The sequence below is a fragment of the Anarhichas minor genome, unplaced genomic scaffold (assembly GCF_050575085.1).
Source record: "Anarhichas minor isolate MPS153535 unplaced genomic scaffold, ASM5057508v1 ptg000025l, whole genome shotgun sequence".
In the NCBI taxonomy this organism is placed as follows: domain Eukaryota; kingdom Metazoa; phylum Chordata; class Actinopteri; order Perciformes; family Anarhichadidae; genus Anarhichas; species Anarhichas minor.
In genome coordinates, this window is record NW_027466471.1 from 6,859,797 (window position 1) to 6,881,593 (window position 21,797).

General features: G+C 40.4%; 5 protein-coding genes across 5 annotated transcripts; 3 read left to right on the forward strand and 2 right to left on the reverse strand.

The window, feature by feature from the left end:
• The first annotated feature begins 1,217 nt into the window (after positions 1–1,217).
• LOC142957409 (fatty acid-binding protein, liver-type-like) lies at positions 1,218–2,026 on the forward strand. The gene is made up of 4 exons (XM_076099221.1): positions 1,218–1,284; positions 1,496–1,668; positions 1,778–1,870; positions 1,959–2,026. Exons 1-4 carry the CDS (start codon positions 1,218–1,220, stop codon positions 2,007–2,009), a joined length of 384 nt encoding a protein of 127 aa, XP_075955336.1. The 3' UTR covers positions 2,010–2,026.
• A 1,552-nt stretch (positions 2,027–3,578) lies between these two features.
• Positions 3,579–4,649, forward strand: LOC142957408 (fatty acid-binding protein, liver-type). Its single transcript, XM_076099220.1, has 4 exons — positions 3,579–3,869; positions 4,081–4,253; positions 4,363–4,455; positions 4,543–4,649. Exons 1-4 carry the CDS (start codon positions 3,803–3,805, stop codon positions 4,591–4,593), a joined length of 384 nt encoding a protein of 127 aa, XP_075955335.1. The 5' UTR covers positions 3,579–3,802; the 3' UTR covers positions 4,594–4,649.
• A 3,832-nt stretch (positions 4,650–8,481) lies between these two features.
• Positions 8,482–9,883, forward strand: LOC142957651 (fatty acid-binding protein, liver-type-like). Its single transcript, XM_076099604.1, has 4 exons — positions 8,482–8,646; positions 8,855–9,027; positions 9,128–9,220; positions 9,303–9,883. Exons 1-4 carry the CDS (start codon positions 8,580–8,582, stop codon positions 9,351–9,353), a joined length of 384 nt encoding a protein of 127 aa, XP_075955719.1. The 5' UTR covers positions 8,482–8,579; the 3' UTR covers positions 9,354–9,883.
• A 490-nt stretch (positions 9,884–10,373) lies between these two features.
• smyd1b (SET and MYND domain containing 1b) lies at positions 10,374–17,764 on the reverse strand. Its single transcript, XM_076099603.1, has 8 exons — positions 17,643–17,764; positions 16,728–16,904; positions 15,639–15,852; positions 14,894–15,024; positions 13,659–13,854; positions 11,406–11,794; positions 11,100–11,268; positions 10,374–10,921 (listed from the first exon to the last, which is right to left on the reverse strand). The coding sequence occupies exons 1-8, from the start codon at positions 17,762–17,764 to the stop codon at positions 10,757–10,759; spliced, it is 1,563 nt and encodes a 520-aa protein (XP_075955718.1). The 3' UTR covers positions 10,374–10,756.
• Positions 17,765–19,310: 1,546 nt separating this feature from the next.
• Positions 19,311–20,792, reverse strand: sprb (sepiapterin reductase b). The gene is made up of 4 exons (XM_076099681.1): positions 20,667–20,792; positions 20,354–20,585; positions 19,765–20,052; positions 19,311–19,465 (listed from the first exon to the last, which is right to left on the reverse strand). Exons 1-4 carry the CDS (start codon positions 20,757–20,759, stop codon positions 19,311–19,313), a joined length of 768 nt encoding a protein of 255 aa, XP_075955796.1. The 5' UTR covers positions 20,760–20,792.
• Between the last annotated feature and the right edge of the window lie 1,005 nt (positions 20,793–21,797).

Here is a 21,797-nt window from a genome sequence, read left to right on the forward strand (position 1 = left end):
GTCTCTTAATTGCATCCCCGTTTCCCTCACTTGCGTCCTTTCCTTGCGTCTTAGTCCCTCCCACCAGGGATGCATGGAGGAAACCATGCAAGGAGAGAGGAACGAGGAAATATGTTTTAAGAGACATGAGACGTCCTTTCCTCAGTTGCGTCACGTGAAGCGACGTCTGTTTCTGATGACGGAGGATCAGCTGATCACAGCTGGATCAGCTGTCAGTCGGCTTTAACAGCTGGAGAGACTTTTGATAAGATTGTGTCTGTTCACATGATCACTGTACTTAATAATAGTAACTAATAATACTAATAACTAATAAAGACACACAGTAATCACCACTGTAGAGGTGTTTCTCTCTGTAGTCTGTTAACAAACTGTGTCCTGTGTTCTGTTTATAAGTGCAGGATCCATTTCTACCGGCGGAATGCGATCGTCTTATTTATGAATTATTTGCGTCTGTATGTTTTGAAATTGTGACTGTGGCATTATTATTAAATAACCCAGAATATGATTATTGTTTCTCTTAAATGATAAAACTCATCAAACACTCAGGAATGATGTAAAAAGTGTTTCGTCTCTCCAGCTCTCTCTGACTTTAATTGTATTCATAATAAAAGTTATTGAGGGAAATATCAGATCATGAAAACACAAATCTTTCTAATAAATGAAGAAAGTTGTTTGTGGTCCTTTTGTTGTTCAGACTACAATGAACATTTATTTAAACCAGATGGTGAATCACAAACCTAATCAAATATAAAGCTTGAGTTTAATCTGTGATCCGTCTTCACTCTGGTGTTAAACTCAGTCAGTCAGTCCGATCGGCTGCAGCGTCCAATCACATAACTGATGAACAATGAGGGGGCGTGTCGGCCGTTAAAAGACTTCCTGGAAGTCTGTTCTCGTGGTTCCTCGCTCATGGCTCCTCTGAGGTCCCTCCTCCATCCTCCATCCTCGCTCCTCCGAGCTACATTAGAGCTTTGGGACGGCCGTCAATATGGCGGCGCAGAAACAACTTCAGGTTCAAGTGAGGATCGAGGAGCGAGGAAACGACAATTAAGAGACTTGGGATGTACCCTCTCCGTCCTCATCTGCAGGGGCGGATCCGGAAGTGGGCGGGAGTTGCCTTAATTTCAGACACCTGTGGTTAATGATTGCAGCTCTGGAGTTTGAGAGTATAAAACAGGCAGTCAACCACTTCTCTCTCACCTTCACTGTCTGAAACCATGTCGTTCTCTGGAAAGTACCAGCTGGAGTCTCAGGAGAACTTTGAGTCTTTCATGAAGGCCATTGGTGAGAATACAACTCTCTTTCTTCACAGTTTTTTGACCAGAAGCTTTAAAAGTGTTTACATAGGGATTTTGAACTGGGTTATTTGACAAAAAAAAAAGTTGGAACATGAGAAATGTATGCAATCAAATGGTTTTGCTGACTTGTCTAGTGATGTTTATCTTGTAATCACTGTAATGGGTGGTTTCTCAATCGGTTGCTTTTCTGTCTTGAGGTCTCCCTGACGAACTCATCCAGAAAGGCAAAGACATAAAGAGTATTTCTGAGATCGAGGAGGATGGTGACAACTTCAAAGTGACCGTCACCACCGGCTCAAAGGTCCTCGTCAACACCTTCAAGATAGGAGAAGAGGCAGAGCTGGAGACGCTCACTGGGGAGAAGGCCAAGGTAAGCCGTGCACTAAATTTAAGGATGCAGAAACCTGAACTAATGTAGTAAAATTGCACGTTGTTACTTAATCCTCATGCACATTGATCTTGTTTTATACCTCTTTAAGGCGGTGGTTCGGCGTGATGGCAACAAGCTGAAGGTTAGCCTGAAGGGAATTGAGTCTGTCACAGAACTGGTGGATAGAAACACAATTGTCAATGTGAGTAGACAACATGAATTTTGTGACCCATTGAATGAATCTTAAAACATTTCTAATGGTTTTTTTTTTTTTTTTTTTCTCCCTCCAGACTATGACTCTTGGCAGCATTGTGTACAAGAGGACGAGCAAACGCATGTAACTGTCTGCATATGGGATAATAAAAACGGTGAAATAAAAAGCAGCACTATCTTGATTTCTGAGGACTTTTAGAAATTTCTTACATTGTGTACTGGAACAAAAGGAGAGCTGTTAAATCATGGGACTGGATGCCTTTTGTGAGGGTGAAAATCTGAATAAAAGGGTTTTTTCTTTAAAAAAAAAAAAAAAGCTACGAAAGAACCAACTTTGGCGGAGACGAAATAAAACAGATTAAGCTGAGGTAGCATCCTTCATTCACCAACAGCTACAGACGTCTGGCAAACTGCACGGCTACAGATGGATGCACCAGAAATGTTGGATGGCCGGGATAATTACCGACAGAGAAACTGTGCGTCAATTGATGCGACTGATGGACGGGAATGGGGTAGATCTGTGGGCCCGCAACCGTTTAAGACGGCGTATGTCAGCCGTGGGCCAAACTATGTATGCCATATAGATGGGTACGACAAATTAAAGCCTTATGGAATATGTATCAGTGGTTGCATAGATGGCTTCTCGAGAAAAATGATATGGCTAGAGGCATACAAAACCAACAATTTATCTGCTCCGCTACGCCTCAGTTAGTCAAAATTATGAGATAGTAAGTTGAAATTTCGGGATAACAGGATCTTTATTTTTTTCCTCACAATGTGAAAATGGGCTTCCATACAGCCCTGACCCAGCATGGGAAAGGATGGAAATTTATGGTTTGACCACAAGCTCTGGGTCTTTTTTTTTTTGTTTTAGAGGTGAATGCTGAAAAATGAATGAAACACAGCAGGTTGACTAATTCCTTCAGGAACACTGATGACAGATGATTGACATGTTTGTATCACTTAATCACATTTTAGTCTGAGCTGTGAGAGCTCCGTTATCTTATCTTGAACCTGGTGACCTGAGTAAAGTATCTTTGTTATGACATAGAGAACAGTTCACGCTGTGTAAAGCAGTGACAACTTGAAGCAGGTTTTTTTACCAGGCTGCAAATATATTCAATCATATGCACGCATTTTAAATATGTTTATCAGGACACTGAATATGAAACGATCTCCTTTTGTTAACCTAAACTGAAAGGCAACTTATCGTTATCTTTTTTTAATTTTTAGCATTTAATTTTTTGCTATGATCTTTGAAACTTTAATTTAACTTTTTTTCGAGAAAAAATATCGGTTTTCCCCCATTTCAGGAAAAAATAAGAGGAAATGTTTCCCCTGATATGCCCCGATTGCTTGCAGGCAAAATAGATTTTTAGCATTGAGCTCTCAAAGAAAAACATTTTCTCTAAAACTTCAGCTTCTGTGAAACTCTGAGGTGCACTGAAAAAGACGAAGTGTATAGAACAAAGGACAGAAGAAAAAATGTGACAGAGTTGGCTAAAGGAGAGACAAAAGGGAGGAAAATGGAGAGAAAAAGAAGGAACAGAAAGCAGAGGAAGGAAGAGGGAAAGCAGCCAAATGAAACCTGACAGCAATGATATGTCCAGTCAGCAGCTTTTGGGGTATGACTCATGTAATCAGATGTTGTGCCTTCGGATGACATCATTACATTTATTTTCTATGCGTGAACCCCAAGTAACGGGCACTTGTCCTCTCCTCTGCATGAAGACCTACTTAACTTTAGCTAAGTCACCGAGTACCTCTTTTATCTCTCTGTCCTCATCTGCAGGGGCGGATCCGGAAGTGGGCGGGAGTTGCTTTAATTTCAGACACCTGTGGTTAATGATTGCAGCTCTGGAGTTTGAGAGTATAAAACAGGCAGTCGACCACTTCTCTCTCACCTTCACTGTCTGAAACCATGTCGTTCTCTGGAAAGTACCAGCTGGAGTCTCAGGAGAACTTTGAGTCTTTCATGAAGGCCATTGGTGAGATTACAACTCTCTTTCTTCACAGTTTTTTGACCAGAAGCTTTAAAAGTGTTTACATAGGGATTTTGAACTGGGTTATTTGACAAAAAAGAAAGTCAGAACATGAAAAACTTCTGCAATCAAATGGTTTTGCTGACTTGTCTAGTGATGTTTATCTTGTAATCACTGTAATGGGTGGTTTCTCAATCAGTTGCTTTTCTGTCTTGAGGTCTCCCTGACGAACTCATCCAGAAAGGCAAAGACATAAAGAGTATCTCTGAGATCGAGGAGGATGGTGACAACTTCAAAGTGACCGTCACCACCGGCTCAAAGGTCCTCGTCAACACCTTCAAGATAGGAGAAGAGGCAGAGCTGGAGACGCTCACTGGGGAAAAGGCCAAGGTAAGCTGTGCACTAAATTTAAGGATGCAGAAACCTGAACTAATGTAGTAAAATTGCACGTTGTTACTTAATCCTCATGCACATTGATCTTGTTTTATACCTCTTTAAGGCGGTGGTTCAGCGTGATGGCAACAAGCTGAAGGTTAGCCTGAAGGGAATTGAGTCTGTCACAGAACTGGTGGATGGAAACACAATTGTCAATGTGAGTAGACAACATGAGTTTTGTGACCTATTGAATGAATCTTAAAACATTTCTAATGTGACTTTTTTTTTTTTTTTCTCCCTCCAGACTATGACTCTTGGCAGCATTGTGTACAAGAGGACGAGCAAACGCATGTAAATGTCTGCATATGGGATAATAAAAACGGTAACATAAAAAGCAGCACGATCTTGATTTCTGAGGACTTTTAGAAAGTGCTTGTTGCTTTCATTGTGTACTGGAACAAAAGGAGAGCTGTAAGATCATGGGACTGGATGCCTTTTGTGAGGGTGATGTGTTTAGAATTAGCTAAAGGCCACTTTAAACTTGACTGCGGGATGACATGAGCATCATGTGCTAAAAGGGTGGGGGGGGCGAATGAATGTGCCTTTTTATTTATTTCAATTTTTTTTAACATTGCAGAACATTACAAATTGTTTTAGCACTTCACACACAAGTCAACGAGATGAGCATCTTAACCTATTTCAAAATTAACTGCTGCAATCAAACCACCCTTTTTTGAAATGGCACTTATGCAACAAAATGATTCACTGGTACAGTATGAATTATTTTGCAGAAACACACTGACTAACTTCATACCAAACACTGCTGTCTTTTTATTTGTATTCCTCCTACAGGTGCATTTCAGGAAAATCTGAATAAAATGCTTTTTTTTTTTTGCAACAGACAGAAGTATAATTAATTAATCCCTTATTGTAAAATGCCTGCAATGGAAATTATGGTTTTGGACCCTGCCTTCTGTTGGGGTCTGGCCGCATCGCCTCCGCCACAGCACAAGCAATGTCGTTCGCGCGAGAACTTGAGGTCTTTCTAGTGCTGAGGGTCACATTGATTTGTGTTCAATTAATGATTGCTTGTACCTGTGTGTTGCCAATTCAAGGAGCATTTTGAATAAGTGTTTCCCAAAATGTTTATTTCTTATGTTTTATACTGCTAAAACAGCCTGGGGTCAAATTGACCCCAAAGAACATCCATGTGTACAGTATATTCTAGAGTAGAGTAATTTTGTCTTAAACACAACATACTTTCTCCACGAATCAAAAAAACGGTTCACGAGTTCAGTCTTCAGATCTTCCAGTTCAATGGATTCTGTCAAGGTAAATATTGTATCTGACTGTGACGAATGTCAACTAGCTTGATGTATAATTGATGTCTGGGTCTGGCTACATGGCCTATTGTATATACATGGTGATGGTTATAATATCAAGCTACGATCGATGCTAATCGACATGCTAATGACGCTAGCATGCTGTCTAGGCTAGTGCATAGCCAGTGTTTAGCAAGTTAACTTATCAGTCGAGTAGCTAGCTATAGGGAGATTGGGAGCTTGTATGTTCATGATAACCTTATCAAGAGACGTCTGACCATCTAATCTTGCACTGTATTACAAGTTATGCTGTATCTTCTCAATGTGAATGTCATAATGCCATATCAATTACTGGCAGATAATATAGTTCAGTTAGCCAGGCTATGACAGTAGATGTCCATTTGTTAAAAAAAAAAAAACATTAAATATCCAATTTATTTTATTTAAAAGGCATATTATGAAAGTATTCTTAGTTTTATTATTTCATACATTCTACAGTTGGCCAGGTGGACAACATGTATGAAGGCAAATCACTGTCAAAATCCGAGCGCGCAAATCAAACAGCCGCGCACCTATTTTACTTTGACGAGCGCTTTTACATCACTCCGCGAGCAAAATTACGTCCCGCGCGAGCAGAATTCACTCTCGCGCGAGCAAAAGTCGCTCGCGAAGTTTAAACCTGCTCGCTCGCGAGTAGTTTTTCTTTTTGACAGTAAGTGGGCGGACCCAGTCGCCATTGTATCGCTACATCTAATTGGTTACAATCCTCGTCTTGGGATAAACCGGATATCACTCTGACGCAGACGCTAGTTCTGATAGAGGTGGTTTTCAATCCGCCACTAAACACTACTCCACTACATCTCAGGATGTTCTACATTTGTCTGACAGGTTTTGTCAACTTTTCAGACTGTAGAGGCTGATGAAATACAAATTATGTTAATAGCGTTGTTAAACAAAATAATTAAAAATGTGTTAAAGTCAAGTTGCTCAGATTGGGATCCATCATTCTATTACAGACGATGTGTGTTTGATAGTCAAACCTCTTGTGACAAACCGCTCAAAGAAACTCTTTGATCTTAATTGATTAAAACATGATGTGATCATATTTAATCATACTGTTGTGTTTACAGAAGAGATATAATATAGTTGTATATAATATGAGCAACAATTTGGACCTGCTCAAAGATCTGGAGCCACGATTAGGGACCACTGTTTGTATATTAACTGTTAAATCACTGACAAGTAGTTAGTGGATGAAAAAGTATTCAGATCCTTTACTGCAGTAAACGTACTAATACCATACTGATGAAACAATAATCCACTCCGAGTAAAATACCTGCATTCAAAACCTTAGTCAATGTTATTATCAGCAAAATGTACTTTAAGTGCAGAAAGTAAAAGTACCCGTGCAGTAAAATGTACATTATTTGGCCCTGAGTCAGAGTGATATCCGGTCTATCCCAAGACGAGGATTGTAACCAATTAGATGTAGAGATACAATGGAGACTGGGTCCGCCCACTTACTGTCAAAAAGAAAAACTACTCGCGAGCGAGCAGGTTTAAGCTTCGCGAGCGACTTCTGCTCGCGCGAGACAAAATTTTGGTCAAGGAGTGATGTAAAAGCGCTCGTCAAAGTAAAATATGCGCGCGGCTGTTTGATTTTCGCGCGCGCATGGATCTCATTTGCGCGCTCGGATTTTGACAGTGATTTGCCTACATAAACATGTCTCGGGAAGATGATGTTCAAGAAGGACCATCAACAAGCACAGATGTGCTTCGTTACACTGACATGTCTGTGACTGTTCTTCCTTTTTGTGGGCTTCACCAGAGCTTTGTGTACATTATATAGCCCAAACCTGAATGCTCCGCTATACCAAATTGTGAGAAAACGGAAAATCCAGAAAAAAGTATTTCCTATATTTTAAATACAAAATACATGTATTGTATTTTGTTACATTTTCTGGCACCAGTATTTTGTATTTTATTTTGATACATTTATTTGAGGGGTATTTTGTATTTTGTATCAAAATACATTTTGATGTATTTTTGCCCATCTCTGACTGTACTTGTTAATAGTAACTAATAATACTAATAACTAATAAAGACACACAGTAATCACCACTGTAGAGGTGTTTCTCTCTGTAGTCTGTTAACAAACTGTGTCCTGTGTTCTGTTTATAAGTGCAGGATCCATTTCTACCGGCGGAATGTGATCGTCTTATTTATGAATTATTTGCGTCTGTACGTTTTGAAATTGTGACTGTGGCGTCATTATTAAATAACCCAGAATATGATTATTGTTTCTCTTAAATGATAAAACTCATCAAACACTCAGGAATGATGTAAAAAGTGTTTCGTCTCTCCAGCTCCCTCTGACTTTAATTGTATTCATAATAAAAGTTATTGAGGGAAATATCAGATCATGAAAACACAAATCTTTCTAATAAATGAAGAAAGTTGTTTGTGGTCGTTTTGTTGTTCAGACGACAATGAACATTTATTTAAACCAGATGGTGAATCACAAACCTAATCAAATATAAAGCTTGAGTTTAATCTGTGATCTGTCTTCACTCTGGTGTTAAACTCAGTCAGTCAGTCCGATCAGCTGCAGCGTCCAATCACATAACTGATGAACAATGAGGGGGCGTGTCGGCCGTTAAAAGACTTCCTGGAAGTCTGTTCTCGTGGTTCCTCGCTCATGGCTCCTCTGAGGTCCCTCCTCCATCCTCGATCCTCGCTCCTCCGAGCTACATTAGAGCTTTGGGACGGCCGTCAATATGGCGGCGCAGAAACAACTTCCGGTTAAAGCGAGGATCGAGGAGCGAGGAAACGACAATTAAGAGACTTGAGAAGTACCCTTGGGATGTACCCTCTCTGTCCTCATCTGCAGGGGCGGATCCGGAAGTGGGCGGGAGTTGCCTTAATTTCAGACACCTGTGGTTAATGATTGCAGCTCTGGAGTTTGAGAGTATAAAACAGGCAGTCAACCACTTCTCTCTCACCTTCACTGTCTGAAACCATGTCGTTCTCTGGAAAGTACCAGCTGGAGTCTCAGGAGAACTTTGAGTCTTTCATGAAGGCCATTGGTGAGAATACAACTCTCTTTCTTCACAGTTTTTTGACCAGAAGCTTTAAAAGTGTTTACATAGGGATTTTGAACTGGGTTATTTGACAAAAAAGAAAGTCAGAACATGAGAAATGTATACAATCAAATAGTTTTGCTCACTTGTCTAGTGATTATCTTGTAATCACTGTAATGGGTGGTTTCTCAATCAGTTGCTTTTCTGTCTTGAGGTCTCCCTGACGAACTCATCCAGAAAGGCAAAGACATAAAGAGTATCTCTGAGATCGAGGAGGATGGTGACAACTTCAAAGTGACCGTCACCACCGGCTCAAAGGTCCTCGTCAACACCTTCAAGATAGGAGAAGAGGCAGAGCTGGAGACGTTCACTGGGGAGAAGGCCAAGGTAAGCCGTGGCACTAAATTTAAGGATGCAGAAACCTGAACTAATTGCACATTGTTACTTAATCCTCATGCACATTGATCTTGTTTTATGCCTCTTTAAGGCGGTGGTTCAGCGTGATGGCAACAAGCTGACTGTTAGCCTGAAGGGAATTGAGTCTGTCACAGAACTGGTGGATGGAAACACAATTGTCAATGTGAGTAGACAACATGAATTTTGTGACTTAGTGTATGAATCTTAAAACATTTCTAATGTGACTTTTTTTTTTCTCCCTCCAGACTATGACTCTTGGCAGCATTGTGTACAAGAGGACGAGCAAACGCATGTAAATGTCTGCATATGGGATAATAAAAACGGTAACATAAAAAGCAGCACTATCTTGATTTCTGAGGACTTTTAGAAATTGCTCGTAGCTTTCATTGTGTACTGGAACAAAAGGAGAGCTGTAAGATCATGGGACTGGATGCCTTTTGTGAGGGTGATGTGTTTAGAATTAGCTAAAGGCCACTTTAAACTTGACTGCGGGATGACATGAGCATCATGTGCTAAAAGGGTGGGGGGGGAATGAATGTGCTTTTTTATTTTTTTATTTTTTTAACTCATTGCAGAACATGACAAATTGTTTTAGCACTTCACACACAAGCCAACGAGATGAGCGTCTTAACCTATTTCAAAATGAACTGCTGCAATCAAACCACCCTTTTTCGAAATGGCACTTGTGCAACAAAATGATTCACTGGTACAGTATGAATTATTTCGCAGAAACGCACTGACTTAACTTCATACCAAACGGTCTTTTTATTTTTATTCCTCACAGGTGCATTTCAGGAAAATCTGAATAAAATGCTTTTGTTTTATTTTTGCAATTGCATATTTTCACAACTTTAATGGCTTATTGTAAAATGCCTGCAATGGAAATTATAGTTTTGGACCCTGCCTTCTGTTGGGGTCTGGCCGCATCGCCTCCTCCACAGCACACGCAATGTCGTTCGCTTGAGGTAACTTGAGGTCTTTCTTGTGCTGAGGGTCACATTGATTTGTGTTCAATTAATTGTTTGTATCTGTGTGTTGCCAATTCAAGGAGCATTTTGAATAAGTGTTTCCCCAAAGATTGCATGAGATTTCGTTCTTGAGAGTGTTTAATGTGAGAAACCTTGTGTGGTGTTTTGTAAGTGTGTTGCATAATTGAAAACAGTGCAAAAAGTAAAGCGGGGATGGAAGAACATGCCTGTAGTCCACTGGGTTGACGAGATTAAATCGTCTTTGGCACAAAAGACATATATTACAAAACCACTTTCTCAATGAAATATCCCATTTCATTACATGTGTGCAGCTAACAATTATTCAAAAGCTGGTTGGGCTTCTAAACTCTTTCATGCTGGTAATAAATGACCTGTTCTGGTACACTGGGAACCATTACCAAGAACAAAACATTTAGTGTCACAGGACTTGTCTTTGAGTGTACCTGGTTAAAATGTATCCGACTTCAGGAGCGTATAGCTAAACTATCGATGGCAATAGAGCTACCGCACACTTTCAAAAAAATAATACTGCTACTTTCAGCGCTTCCACTGGATTTGGAGTATTGAAAATAAAGTGTACAAGTACCACGTGAGATCTTTTTAATGAAAAACAAAATGACCTTGTGACTAAATGTGCAGACTCGCACACCAACACTCAAACTGTCAACAGTAAACAATGGGATGGTTCATTCTTGATCTCTTTTTTTTTTTTACTTCCTCCGGTGGAAGAGATTCTTGATTCCCTCCTCCACAGACCTGGGTTCATGCATCATGGACATTGGCTTGTTCTTCAGAGCTGCCTCTCTCATACTGTGGTAAACGTACTCGTTCTGCTTGAACATCTTCAGCTCCATCTCCGTCTGCATACGCATCGACTGTAGAGATATCAGGAAGGACACATCAGCGCTTTGAACGTTTGCCAATGAGTTAGCTATACTATATAAGTAAAAAAGAATTGTGGGCTTGTCATTTTCCAACTACAACCTACATTTTGCTTAAAAAAAGCATTTCAGCTGAACCAAGGAAAAACTTTCAGGTTTAAGGGGAGCTTACCTCCAGGTCCTTGGTGATGGGATGTGTTGGACCGTGGGTGACCATGAGAATGCCGTAGGCCCTGCAGATCATCCCATGGGCAGTCTCTATCTCCCCACCTTGCCAGTGAGTCACTCCTGCTCGCATGGCCGCCATACCAAGAGCAGCATTGTTAGGGTGGTAAAGTTTCCTGTCGGAGGAAGATGTTTTATTTATTTTTTTTAATTATATTTCAGTCAGTGTGTTTCGTAATCTTATTATTGGATAAAAAAAAAAAAAAGAAGTGCATGTGTATCGCAACACACTGCACAACATCTCTGTACTCACATGTATCCCTCCACCATTTTGCGGGAGTAGTCTGCAGCATCATTGAAGAACTGCAGGTAAGCTTGCACCTCACTTAATGTGCTCCACATACGCACCTGGTAGATGTGAGTGTTAGCCAAAACTGGCTCCGTCTTCTCTATGCAGTCCTTGCAGATTTTCACCACCTGAAGAAAAAATAAAATAATAAATAGATACATTTTCAAAAAACATGGAAAGTAGGATTGAGCTCTAGTAAGATAAAAGAAGCAAAAACAAACATTCTTTATCTGGTGTTGTTGGTGATTTAAAAACAATACCTCATGGTAGTTGCCACTTAGTCGAGCGTTGTCCATCTTCTCCAGCATTTGATAGCAATAATCTGTTGCCTCTTTCACTTGTTCCTCTGTAGGCTACGAGATGAAGATGGGAGACAAATCAAGAATTAACACACTGACAATGAAAGCATTAAGAATAATTACACAGAAATGTACAGTCTTCTCGCTGAATTATGTAGGTCACAGTGGTGGGCCGTCAGGGCCAGCTAAGCCTTCTCTGCTGCCCTAGACAGAATCACAAAGTTATAGCTATTTTATCATTTAATAATTTTTCATGAATACACTACAATTTTTTTCCCCATTAGCTTATCTTCTCATTGCACAGCTCCTGTCTTCCTCTGTTGCTCTGCTTCCAGCCTGCAGCGCTGCTTCCAGCACAGCTTGTTTTAAGGAGAGCTTTTATCCAATCAGATTTCACCTCTATGCTGTCTCTATAGAAGAGAGGCCCGAGGTCCTCTAGGTAGACTTTGCAGTTTAAGTAAATGGGGACGTTATTGTTGATTGTCATAGTCTTCAACCAATCGGATCTTTCTGGCTCTGGCTGGAACTGAACCGATGTTCTGTACAACCGCGGTATTAAACTCTTTGTTAACAAAGAAAGGAGGATGGACTTTGTCTTTAAGTGAACAGCAGCTGTGATAAGTGAACTGCTTTTGTGTTTTTACATCTACCATAGCGTTACTACTGTTATATTTTCTATGGTGTTGTTTTTATGATATGGTGAATATTGTTCCCTCTGATGTGAATAATATTTGAATGGCTCGTGCTCTTGTCTGAATCAGTAGGCAACAGCTACCTAAACCTGCGGGGAGAGTTCGTAGCTTGTGTGCTGTTGTTTTCCCGTTTAGCTAGTTTAGCGTAGCCTCAGCTGTTTTTTGTTTTGTTTTTTTTAGTTCCGGGTTGAGAGGTCACACAGCCCGTTGTCTCCTACGTGAGCGCAGTCCACTGAAAACATTAAATTTCCCACAATTTAAGCTTCTACATTTTCCAAATGCACTAGTATAACTAAAACGTATTGTTTGGTTCGTAAGCCTCGTACCGAACGGTATAATACGAATACGTGTATTGTTACACACCTAGAAACAAATAATAACCGTCGCTGTGGTGTCATAATTAGGTTATTCAACTGCAGTAGGACAGCACAGAAGGCCCAGGTATAAAATGTACGGCCCGCCACTGGTAGGTCATATAGAGACATGAGTGTTTCATAACCAGTTAGAAGTTCCTCACAGTACCTTTAAAGATATCACAGGTTTTCTTTGTCTTTAGGCCCATGAAGTGATTGTTATTTTTTTTTTTTCTTAAAAAGACCTTTGACCTGCTGAAGGAGCCCTGTCCAAGACGTGAATGTTTATCTTACTAGTAACAAACAAGATGTCCTCTGACACATGATCAGAAGACACTTCATAGTTATCATGGTGATTATCAGACACATAACAGCTCTGGCCATAGTGTCAGAATGATATATACATACATGTAACTTGTGACCCACACATACAATCTACACTACACAAGCTTGTGTGTCTCATGTTAGACAGATCATGTGAAGTGTTATCATTCATTGCGACACTTTGCTATGGTGTGTAACGCAGTGATTTACTCTTATCTTACTGATCTTCTGATAGTGGTGGACTATAAAATAGTACATGGATAAGATAGTAAGGTAATGGTATGTTGTAGATCATTGACATACAGTTTCTACCTTTGAGTAAATTAAGTATTTTTTTTCTCTACCTCACGTGAAGAAATGCACCCCCTTACACACAGTGAATACATCAGGAGTTATCTTTGCTTAAAATAGTCACTGCGGCTCTGCTCCTCGTGTTTCCCGTCTGTCCTTATCATGTGGGACTAAATCTAGAGAGAGGGTTTGCCTCTTCTCTGCCTTCTGCAGTATTAAAGTCATTATCTCACTTCACTCAAATCGACGGACACACACCTTGACTCCGTCCACTTCCGTGCCCGCCATCTTCAAGTCATCTTTGATGTGGCCCTTGCAGTGCTCGCATGTGCAGTCAAAGAAGTATTGTGCTTTCAGCAGTCTTCGCCTCTCCTCTGACAAATTCAAGAAGTCCACGTATGCGACCGTCAGCTCCTCTCCCTCCTCGATCTTACCGAGAGAACGCAGCTCAATCCTGAAGAAGAGGAACGCAGTTGAATGCAAGCAGAACCTAAACCTAAATGACTTCATTTAGGTTTCTTTCACTGACAGTTTTTGATTGATGGTGAAACTCAGTTCCATAGTGTGGCTTTCAGTCAATCCAGTCGAAGGATTGAAGGAATTAATGTTAATGAAGATTATTTCACACTTAAGGCAAAATTCAGTTCATTCATTTTTGTTTCTTTTTTTTTTTTTTGCAAAGATGTAAAACTGAATTTGGGATTTCTTTATTTATTAAAAAAATGTGTGAAAAATAAAAGGCTTAGAAATTAAATGATTTGGGATATTTACATGGAAAAGTTATTTTTGCCATGTTTTAGCCTGGTGTTACATGGTGTTAGAAGTGAACTAATGGGAATAAAAGTTGTTACAAATGAGAGAAGCTTCTAATACACTTTCTCGATGATGGACAGACGCACGCTACAAACACACATCAACAAAACACACAAAGTGACAAACCAGTAGCAAGAGAAAGAAGCTATGTGTTGACATGACAAACGGTGAGAGAAATATCGGTGACTGAAAAACGAGCTTTCAGCAGGTCAAAAAAAAACTCATACCAGCCTTTAAGTGAAGGTTAGAGCATTCAAGATGCATGTTGACATTTTGATGTCTGAGTCACATCAAACCTACAGGGCACTACTGACAAAAACTTGTATTTTCTACAATCGACGGAGTGGGAGGGAGGACGGCGGTAATATGCTGATAATGTCATGGTGTCAATGGTGCTCTAATAAATAAGACTTTGAATAGGTTGAGGTTGAGGTAACGCACCTCCGTTGAGAATGAAACATAGTATTCACAGCCGATTGACTGAAAGACAAACAGGAAGCAGTTTTACACCAAATGCAACCTTAACAAACACACATTCACACACAATACACAACAGCACGCAAACACACACCAACTCTGAAAATGTTTCACATTTTTTATCAAGTCAAGTTCAGCTGAATAAAAACAACTAATTCTTTCAAGGACAAACAGAAACTGAAGAGGTATTTTGTTGTACTTACTTGCCGTGGTTGAGGATCACGGTGCAGTTTGGCCAGCAGTCATGATTCACCAAACACAAATTTGGGAAAAGACCAACTCCCACTGCCTGAAGGCCCCTCTGGTCGCTCACAGTGAAACCGTTACAGTTAACCTGAGAGAAAGAGGGCAAATATTAATGTGGACACAGAGCTAATAATGGAGGAGTTTGTGCAACTTGTGCAAGTTGAGGATTTCAAAAAAGATCTACTCTTAAGTGTTATTGGAGACTACAGCTGTGGCAGTATGTAGTTCCAACTGATGTTCATAGAGATACATTTGAGGAATCTTAGCTTTGTTGTAAGATATAAACAAAAAAGGTTGGAAACAACAAATTGTCTCATTGTACGCCAGAACTGGGGCCTGTTGGGGCCAGCAGCTCTTTAATTTTACCACCCCCGGTGGCTTGTTTAAACGTTTGTTCAGGAAGTTTTTTGTCAACTCATGAAGTCTATCAGATACACTTCATTTCCATCAGGTCAGTCACTGGTCAATACGTCACATGATCTAAGCTGCAGGGTGCATAAAGTGTTATTGTTACTTGTTATTAAGCACAGGATATCACAGATAGATATACGTTTTGTGAATGCGAGTTAACAAGGATGTCTGAATGCATTCATTTTAGTCTCTGAGAGGCTGCCCTGTCTCAAAAAAAAAAAGCCCTTGATTTTGGATACAACTTGGGAAAATGAGGGATGGCCAATAACGTGATAACGCATATAAACACACCACTCCAAAAAAATGTGAAATGTCGTCAATCGTGTGCTGCTTGCTGGTGCGGGGCCAGTAGTCCAGGAAGTTGTGGATGTCCACTTTTACATCCTTCAACTCGTCCTCTTGCATGTCAGCAATGTGATCCTCCAGCTCCTCCAGTGTGGTCAGCTGCATGTCAGACATCACGCTCCCCTCTTTGTCATGGCGCCACATGATGCGGGCCACCAAACTGACCACAAAATCAAAAACAACAGAAGAATAAGAGAGGTGACTTAGAAGATCACGGTAAAAAAATCAGATACAAGTGGCCACCGGTCATTAGGGGCAGCCGGGGCATAGAGAGAGAACTGTGCATACAAATCATGTTATTATTGACTCTCAAAGGTTATTATCTGCTATAATGTATTATCTAGGAATATAGCATATTCCTAGATTGCATAGAATCTGTGTCATAACGATTTGGAGCATCTTTCTGAGAGGATCGCGAAACATCACAGCAGCGGGAGTCATCTGGACAGTGCTGTGAAACTGGGTTTACTTGGAGCGCATACAGGCACTCCATTGAGCAGCAAAACAGAAAGGAAAAGGAAAACAGGCACGTGCTCAGTCGGATTGTAACATGTATCAAACTGTGTGGAAAATGTGAATCTTTGTTTGGATTATATTCTTAAACACATGATTAGGGTTGTAAATTGAAACAAAGCAAAAACAACTTGGTTATGTTTCGGCAACTAAACTAGCCATACTTGGTTAGCCTAAAGGTTTAGTAAAAACATCTTGGTTCTGCGTAAGAAAGGTAGCCTGGGTTTGTTGACGTTATTTAAGTTACGGACATAATAAAAAATAAAAAATCGAATTGACTGGACTTAACTCACTTGATTGAATGTGTCAAAATCCACATTGCACCAAACCAGCCTCTTCTTTTCTAATTTGGTAGGACGGACTAACAATAGTACACTGTAGCAAACATGTCTCAGCTTTAGTGTGTGGGTTCCTTACTTGTGTTTTGTCCACACACACACACACACACACACACTAAAAAAACAAATTTAAAAAAACAATCAAGCATCATGTAACAACTTATTTCCCTTTCCCTCCACTTACCGGATGTTCTCGTTCGGTGTTTTGCCATAAGCTTTGATGGCACCACATTCTTGCTTGTGTTCGGCCCAGCCGGCGCGCTGGCAAGTCCGGTCACAATAATGAGCAAATTTGCACTGGCCGCACCTCTGTAGCTTGTCTTGTGTGCGGAAACAGCTGTGGCAAATACGCTCCGCTAGACTGCAGAAAAAGTGTGGAAAGATAATAGTTGAGATAGTCGTCGATGGAAGAGTTCCGCGGGTTGGCTTTACCTCACTGGTGCCCAAATGCTCTGTAAGTGAGATATTTTTCTCCTTTTATATACATCTCTATCGGTTTGAAGACAACCTTTCAGATGAGCATTAAACTTAATTCTTTCTATATTATTTTTCAAATCACATCATGTTATCACAAATAATTCTCAACTCAAAGTCCCTAGTCTTTTTTAGCAAAATTTGTACTCGGAATACGTGCACTTCTGACAGTAAAGTCTAGCTGAATTTCTTTCTTGATACAGAACAACTACTGAATAAAGATAATTCCAATAGATCCCATAAAGTTCCTTCATGTTACCAGCACTTCCTTAGTTACAGTCATGTCACAATATTCCCGAGTATGAGCTGTCTACAATGGAGGCGCATGTTGTCTACATGCCATTACATCATCATGATGATGATGATGATGATGACAATGATGATGATGAAGTGACATACTGTGAGAATACAGCACTCTTGTTTCAGTATCAAACCAGATTAAAACCAGGCTCTATGGACATCCAAAACATGAAACTGAAAGATATTGTGGATACATTTTGAATCTACAGAAAGAAATTAAAGATAATGTGTTGTTCATCAGCCCAAATATCCCCATAATGACCACATCTGAGCGCACCCTCACTATTGAGCGTCCACATCCCCAATTGGCATCCTTACACTGTACCTGTCAAACACAACAGCTGCAACACTGGGCTCGGCAAAAATGACGTCTCCAGCCCAGAACTCCTTGGTCGCCTTCAGACCCCTTCCCTTTCCAGGTGCGTCAAATATCGCCACGTTCTCCATGGATCCTGCACTGGTTCCTGAGGCGCTGATGAACAGTGAGTCAGTGGTGAACCGATGAGTGTTTCAGTGGTAGAGAGAAGCTAAATGCAGCGATGGGGTACTCATAGACCAATCTGTGACCTCTGTGTTCTTCAATGGCAACTGCACATTCCACACCCAAGGTACTAAAATAGCCGTCCTCTTGAACTGCACCAACAGTCACAGAAACATGGGTTGATGGTGTTTTGTGTCTGTAGTCCACTGAGAAATAAAATGTCTTGTCCTGTCAATAAAGCCAACAGCCTTGTCTGAGAGTAACACCACTGAAACTCACTGTCGTTCTCTCAGATTCTTACATTTATTTCAATTTGTGGTCACACTTTTAGCTTTTTGTCCAGAAATTCCCCCCACCCCGACCATGAATTGGTAGGTGCCCGGGCCCTGAGGGGTTATTTTGGGCCCTCAGTTGGGGCTGTCTATCAAGAGTCTGTGACGTTAGACAGCTGCGAGGAATTTGACAGAAGCAGAGCTAACTCTCTGCCCCTACTCTGTTCTGGTGCTTTCTAGAACTTACTCTCTCTTTCTGTACTTGCAACATAACACTTTGGGGGGGGGCTTTAGGGTCCCCAGAATGTACCCAGACCCCACAACATGTGTGTATTACCTGTTTTAGGTCCCCACAGTATGCTACAATGAACACACACACACACACACACATCCAACCTCACATTTTCATCCACACTTCTCCAACTTGGCGTGAATGGCAGTGCTTCACAGACCAAGTATTAGACAGTGTCAAACCAAAGTTTTGTCAAAGCCTGTTCTAACCCACAATGTTCAAGGTTTCAGTTTTCTGCCCTGCAATGTATCCAGATTATTATTACATCAGCATTCTCTTTCTTTAAAATGACCAAAGCAGTTTAATCTATCGATAGATGTATTATATGTGTGTATAACTTTTCATAGTTCAGCAGTAAATTAAAGTTATGTTTTGCTAATGAACAGTTCAATGCGAAAATACAAAAGTGATTTGTAGATGTGTTTTATTTTCATATATATACTTCAAACATGCTATACATCTACATCTTCTACATGCTATTTCAATCAACAGTTGTGCTAAAGACTATTTGTGCTTAACTTTATGCTTTTCACCAGCAACAAACAAGAGAATAGAAATAGATTGCAAAAGAAACAGGTTTTAGTAATTTTAAAAAGGAAAGAAAAAATAGGATAATATGAAGGAGTGACAATAATTAACATGACTTTTGTCATGTTAAAATCAATATCAGAGCAAATCTCATTAATAATAACAAAATGAAGGTACTTTCACAAGCTCTGAGGCCTACAGACAGTACACCACTTTTCCTGAAAGTTATTGTATTCTATATACTGAATGTGTCATCTTTATATGTCACAACATGTAGCTACTTTACTGTGTTTTATTTGTTTCGATACTAAGTTCTTTCATTTTAGACCGGCGGCCAAGAAATCTATCAATTCTTAAGCAGTCACCCAATAATTTACAGGAGGTGAACACGATCATTCTTCACTCTGTCTCATATCGATATCACACTTCGAAGAAGTCGAGGTGTGCTCCTGAGATGAAGTCATCGTCCAGAAGCAGCTTCACCAGTTTGTCAGCAGACTCCTGGCAGGGCAACAGATGATGTTTGACGCCCGTCAACCTCAGAATCTCCTTCTGCATATCTGTCTCCATTGGACCTGAAGGGAACCCGAAGGATTAGCTCGTTCGAAATGACATGCATACTGGATGTGCTTACCAAATGTGGAGATACAGTATGTCCTTTCAGTTTCTTTTCTTTTATTCTACATTATAGATGCTGGCTACCAGGTAATAGTAGCAGATTTGATGCAGTTGTCTTTTATGGCTAATCTAATTTATGGCCCATAGACAACAGATACACGTGCATACAGTATTGTTGATGGACTTGAATTGCTCCTGTTAAAAATAAATGGTAACATAAAAATGTCTGAGTATACAGCAACCGATCAAAATATACCTGGAGAGTAGCTGAGGACTTTGACATGTGGCTGTTCCTCGGCCAGCACCCTGAACATCATCTTCCTGGCTGCTTTGGCAGTGCAGTAGAGCACCCAGGACGGCAAGGGCTGCAGTGCAAAGGCTGATGAGACGTTCACTACGCTCCATCGCAGGAGCGGTACGCAGGGGAACACCTGCAGGATCCCTGCAGTCAGTGCCAGAGCAGAGCTCACGTTGAGGGACAGATAGGAGTTCACCTCCTCGATGTTGGTAAAACTCGCAAAGTTGGAGATTTCTCCCAAAGTGGCTGCGGGTAGAAAGAGAGAGAGAGGTGTGGAAAGGAAATAATAGAGAGGGATTAAAATCAGAGTGAAACGGAAGTTACACTCTGATGTTACACTGGTCTTTTCTGTGACCAGTGTAACATCAACTCACGGTAGACTAGCAGACGGCTGACTCTTTAACTAGCTTTTCAATTCTGCCATGCTTTCATGCAACACTGGTTACAGAAAATGAGCCTGACAGCAGTCTGGTGGCCAGCCTCACTCCACGCCATCGTGGCATTGAGTAGGCCGCTTGGTGACAACGAAGACTTATTTAAGACTCACCAGCATTGTTGATCAGAAGCACATGATCTATTTCATTTCCAGCTTCCTGCCTCGCCATGCTGACTGTTTCATTGACCCCCTCTCTCGTGCTCAGATCGACAGCTACGCAGTGAACCACCGTCTGCTGTTCCTCTGTGAAGCTCTGCAGCTCTTCCTTCAGCTCCTGTAGCAGAGTCTGAGAGCGAGCCACCAGCAGGAGGACAGAGCCAGGCTTCAGCCAGCCTTCAGACACCTGGACAGAAATAAGACATTTGTTTGTTTGCTGGTCTTTCTGTTTCTCATCTTACTTTCTTTCCACAAGTTGATCACTTACTTTGTGTGCCAGCGCCCGTCCGAATCCCTTGGAGGCTCCTGTGATGATACAGATACTCCGGCCTAGAGTCCTGTGGTTTGTAATGTCGGACATCCTGACAGATCTTCTCTGGTGGGGAAAACACTGATTGCCAGTGGCGGGGAAACAAAGAGAAAAAGTGGACGTGCAAGGGGTATTACAGCTGATGTGAAATGAGAGGATAAAAGCCCACTGACATCTTGTGAGGAAGATGTGAACACTGAGCTTCTTTTATAACCCCAAGTTGTAAGCAGAACGAATGCATTGCATGTTATACACAGTTCAGAGTGAAAAGAAAAAGATTCAAGCAATTCTGTCTGTAATGGGCCACAACGGTAAATGGAATAACTGGGCCTACACATTCAAAGGCTTCTCAAAAAGAATATTTTTAAACACTTTTTTTTTAAAAACACTATTTGATTCAGAATAATAATATTGGTATTTGATTCTACATTCATTACATTTTTTTTCTTTTTTTTACAAAAAAGCTTTTTGACTAGCTTAGTTCAAATATAAATTGTAATTATTTACAGAATATTAACTGAATGCATGAATATTTCAAACATTATCTAAGTAGGTAGAGACAACAACGGCCTTTGAGTCACCGAAGGCATCAAAAAATCGAATGATCCAAGACTTGTGCAATGACACATGATGACTGATGCTCCCACACTAGTGCCATTGTATTATTAGTGGTCTGTGGTGTCTAATTTGTAACTCTTCTGACCCACAATGTTTTGAAAACCTTTATGGTTTTCTTTCCTTTAAAAAAAAAAGTCAGTAGCAGTCTATAGCCAAATTTAAAGTAAAAAAGTGAATGATATGCCTATTCTACATAGACCAGAAGAGCAATAAATAAAGTATAAAAAACTATTCAATTAAATTATCAATTTATTATATTCTTTGGTATTTTATCATTTAGCCTATAGAAATACAATGATGGTTGTTGGGTAAAATCTACGTCGATGTTGCCAAGTATTTATTCTATGCTCATGTGAAGAGACGTCACAATAACGGTAGCTAGTTTAGACGCAAAAATCTGTCAAGACTGACAAGCTGAGCCTATCTGCAAGCCGAGCAACCAGTCAAGCTTTTAAAAAATAAAGGAGGCAG

Bases quoted from the DNA above. Each gene is read 5' to 3' on its own strand.
- LOC142957651 (XM_076099604.1), top strand. From the start codon at position 8,580: ATGTCGTTCTCTGGAAAGTACCAGCTGGAGTCTCAGGAGAACTTTGAG. The intron at 9,028-9,127 runs GTAAGCCGTGGC...TGCCTCTTTAAG, and splicing joins TCACTGGGGAGAAGGCCAAG to GCGGTGGTTCAGCGTGATGG. The intron at 9,221-9,302 runs GTGAGTAGACAA...TTCTCCCTCCAG, and splicing joins ATGGAAACACAATTGTCAAT to ACTATGACTCTTGGCAGCAT.
- LOC142957409 (XM_076099221.1), top strand. From the start codon at position 1,218: ATGTCGTTCTCTGGAAAGTACCAGCTGGAGTCTCAGGAGAACTTTGAG. The intron at 1,285-1,495 runs GTGAGAATACAA...TTCTGTCTTGAG, and splicing joins GTCTTTCATGAAGGCCATTG to GTCTCCCTGACGAACTCATC. The intron at 1,871-1,958 runs GTGAGTAGACAA...TTCTCCCTCCAG, and splicing joins ATAGAAACACAATTGTCAAT to ACTATGACTCTTGGCAGCAT.
- LOC142957408 (XM_076099220.1), top strand. From the start codon at position 3,803: ATGTCGTTCTCTGGAAAGTACCAGCTGGAGTCTCAGGAGAACTTTGAG. The intron at 3,870-4,080 runs GTGAGATTACAA...TTCTGTCTTGAG, and splicing joins GTCTTTCATGAAGGCCATTG to GTCTCCCTGACGAACTCATC. The intron at 4,254-4,362 runs GTAAGCTGTGCA...TACCTCTTTAAG, and splicing joins TCACTGGGGAAAAGGCCAAG to GCGGTGGTTCAGCGTGATGG.
- smyd1b (XM_076099603.1), bottom strand. From the start codon at position 17,764: ATGGAGAACGTGGCGATATTTGACGCACCTGGAAAGGGAAGGGGTCTG. The intron at 16,905-17,642 runs GTACAGTGTAAG...CTTTTTCTGCAG, and splicing joins GCAGCTGTTGTGTTTGACAG to TCTAGCGGAGCGTATTTGCC. The intron at 11,795-13,658 runs GTGTGTGTCCGT...TTCATCTCGTAG, and splicing joins CGGAAGTGGACGGAGTCAAG to CCTACAGAGGAACAAGTGAA.
- sprb (XM_076099681.1), bottom strand. From the start codon at position 20,759: ATGTCCGACATTACAAACCACAGGACTCTAGGCCGGAGTATCTGTATC. The intron at 20,053-20,353 runs GTGAGTCTTAAA...TTCTACCCGCAG, and splicing joins GCTTCTGATCAACAATGCTG to CCACTTTGGGAGAAATCTCC. The intron at 19,466-19,764 runs GTATATTTTGAT...GGTTCCCTTCAG, and splicing joins AGTCCTCAGCTACTCTCCAG to GTCCAATGGAGACAGATATG.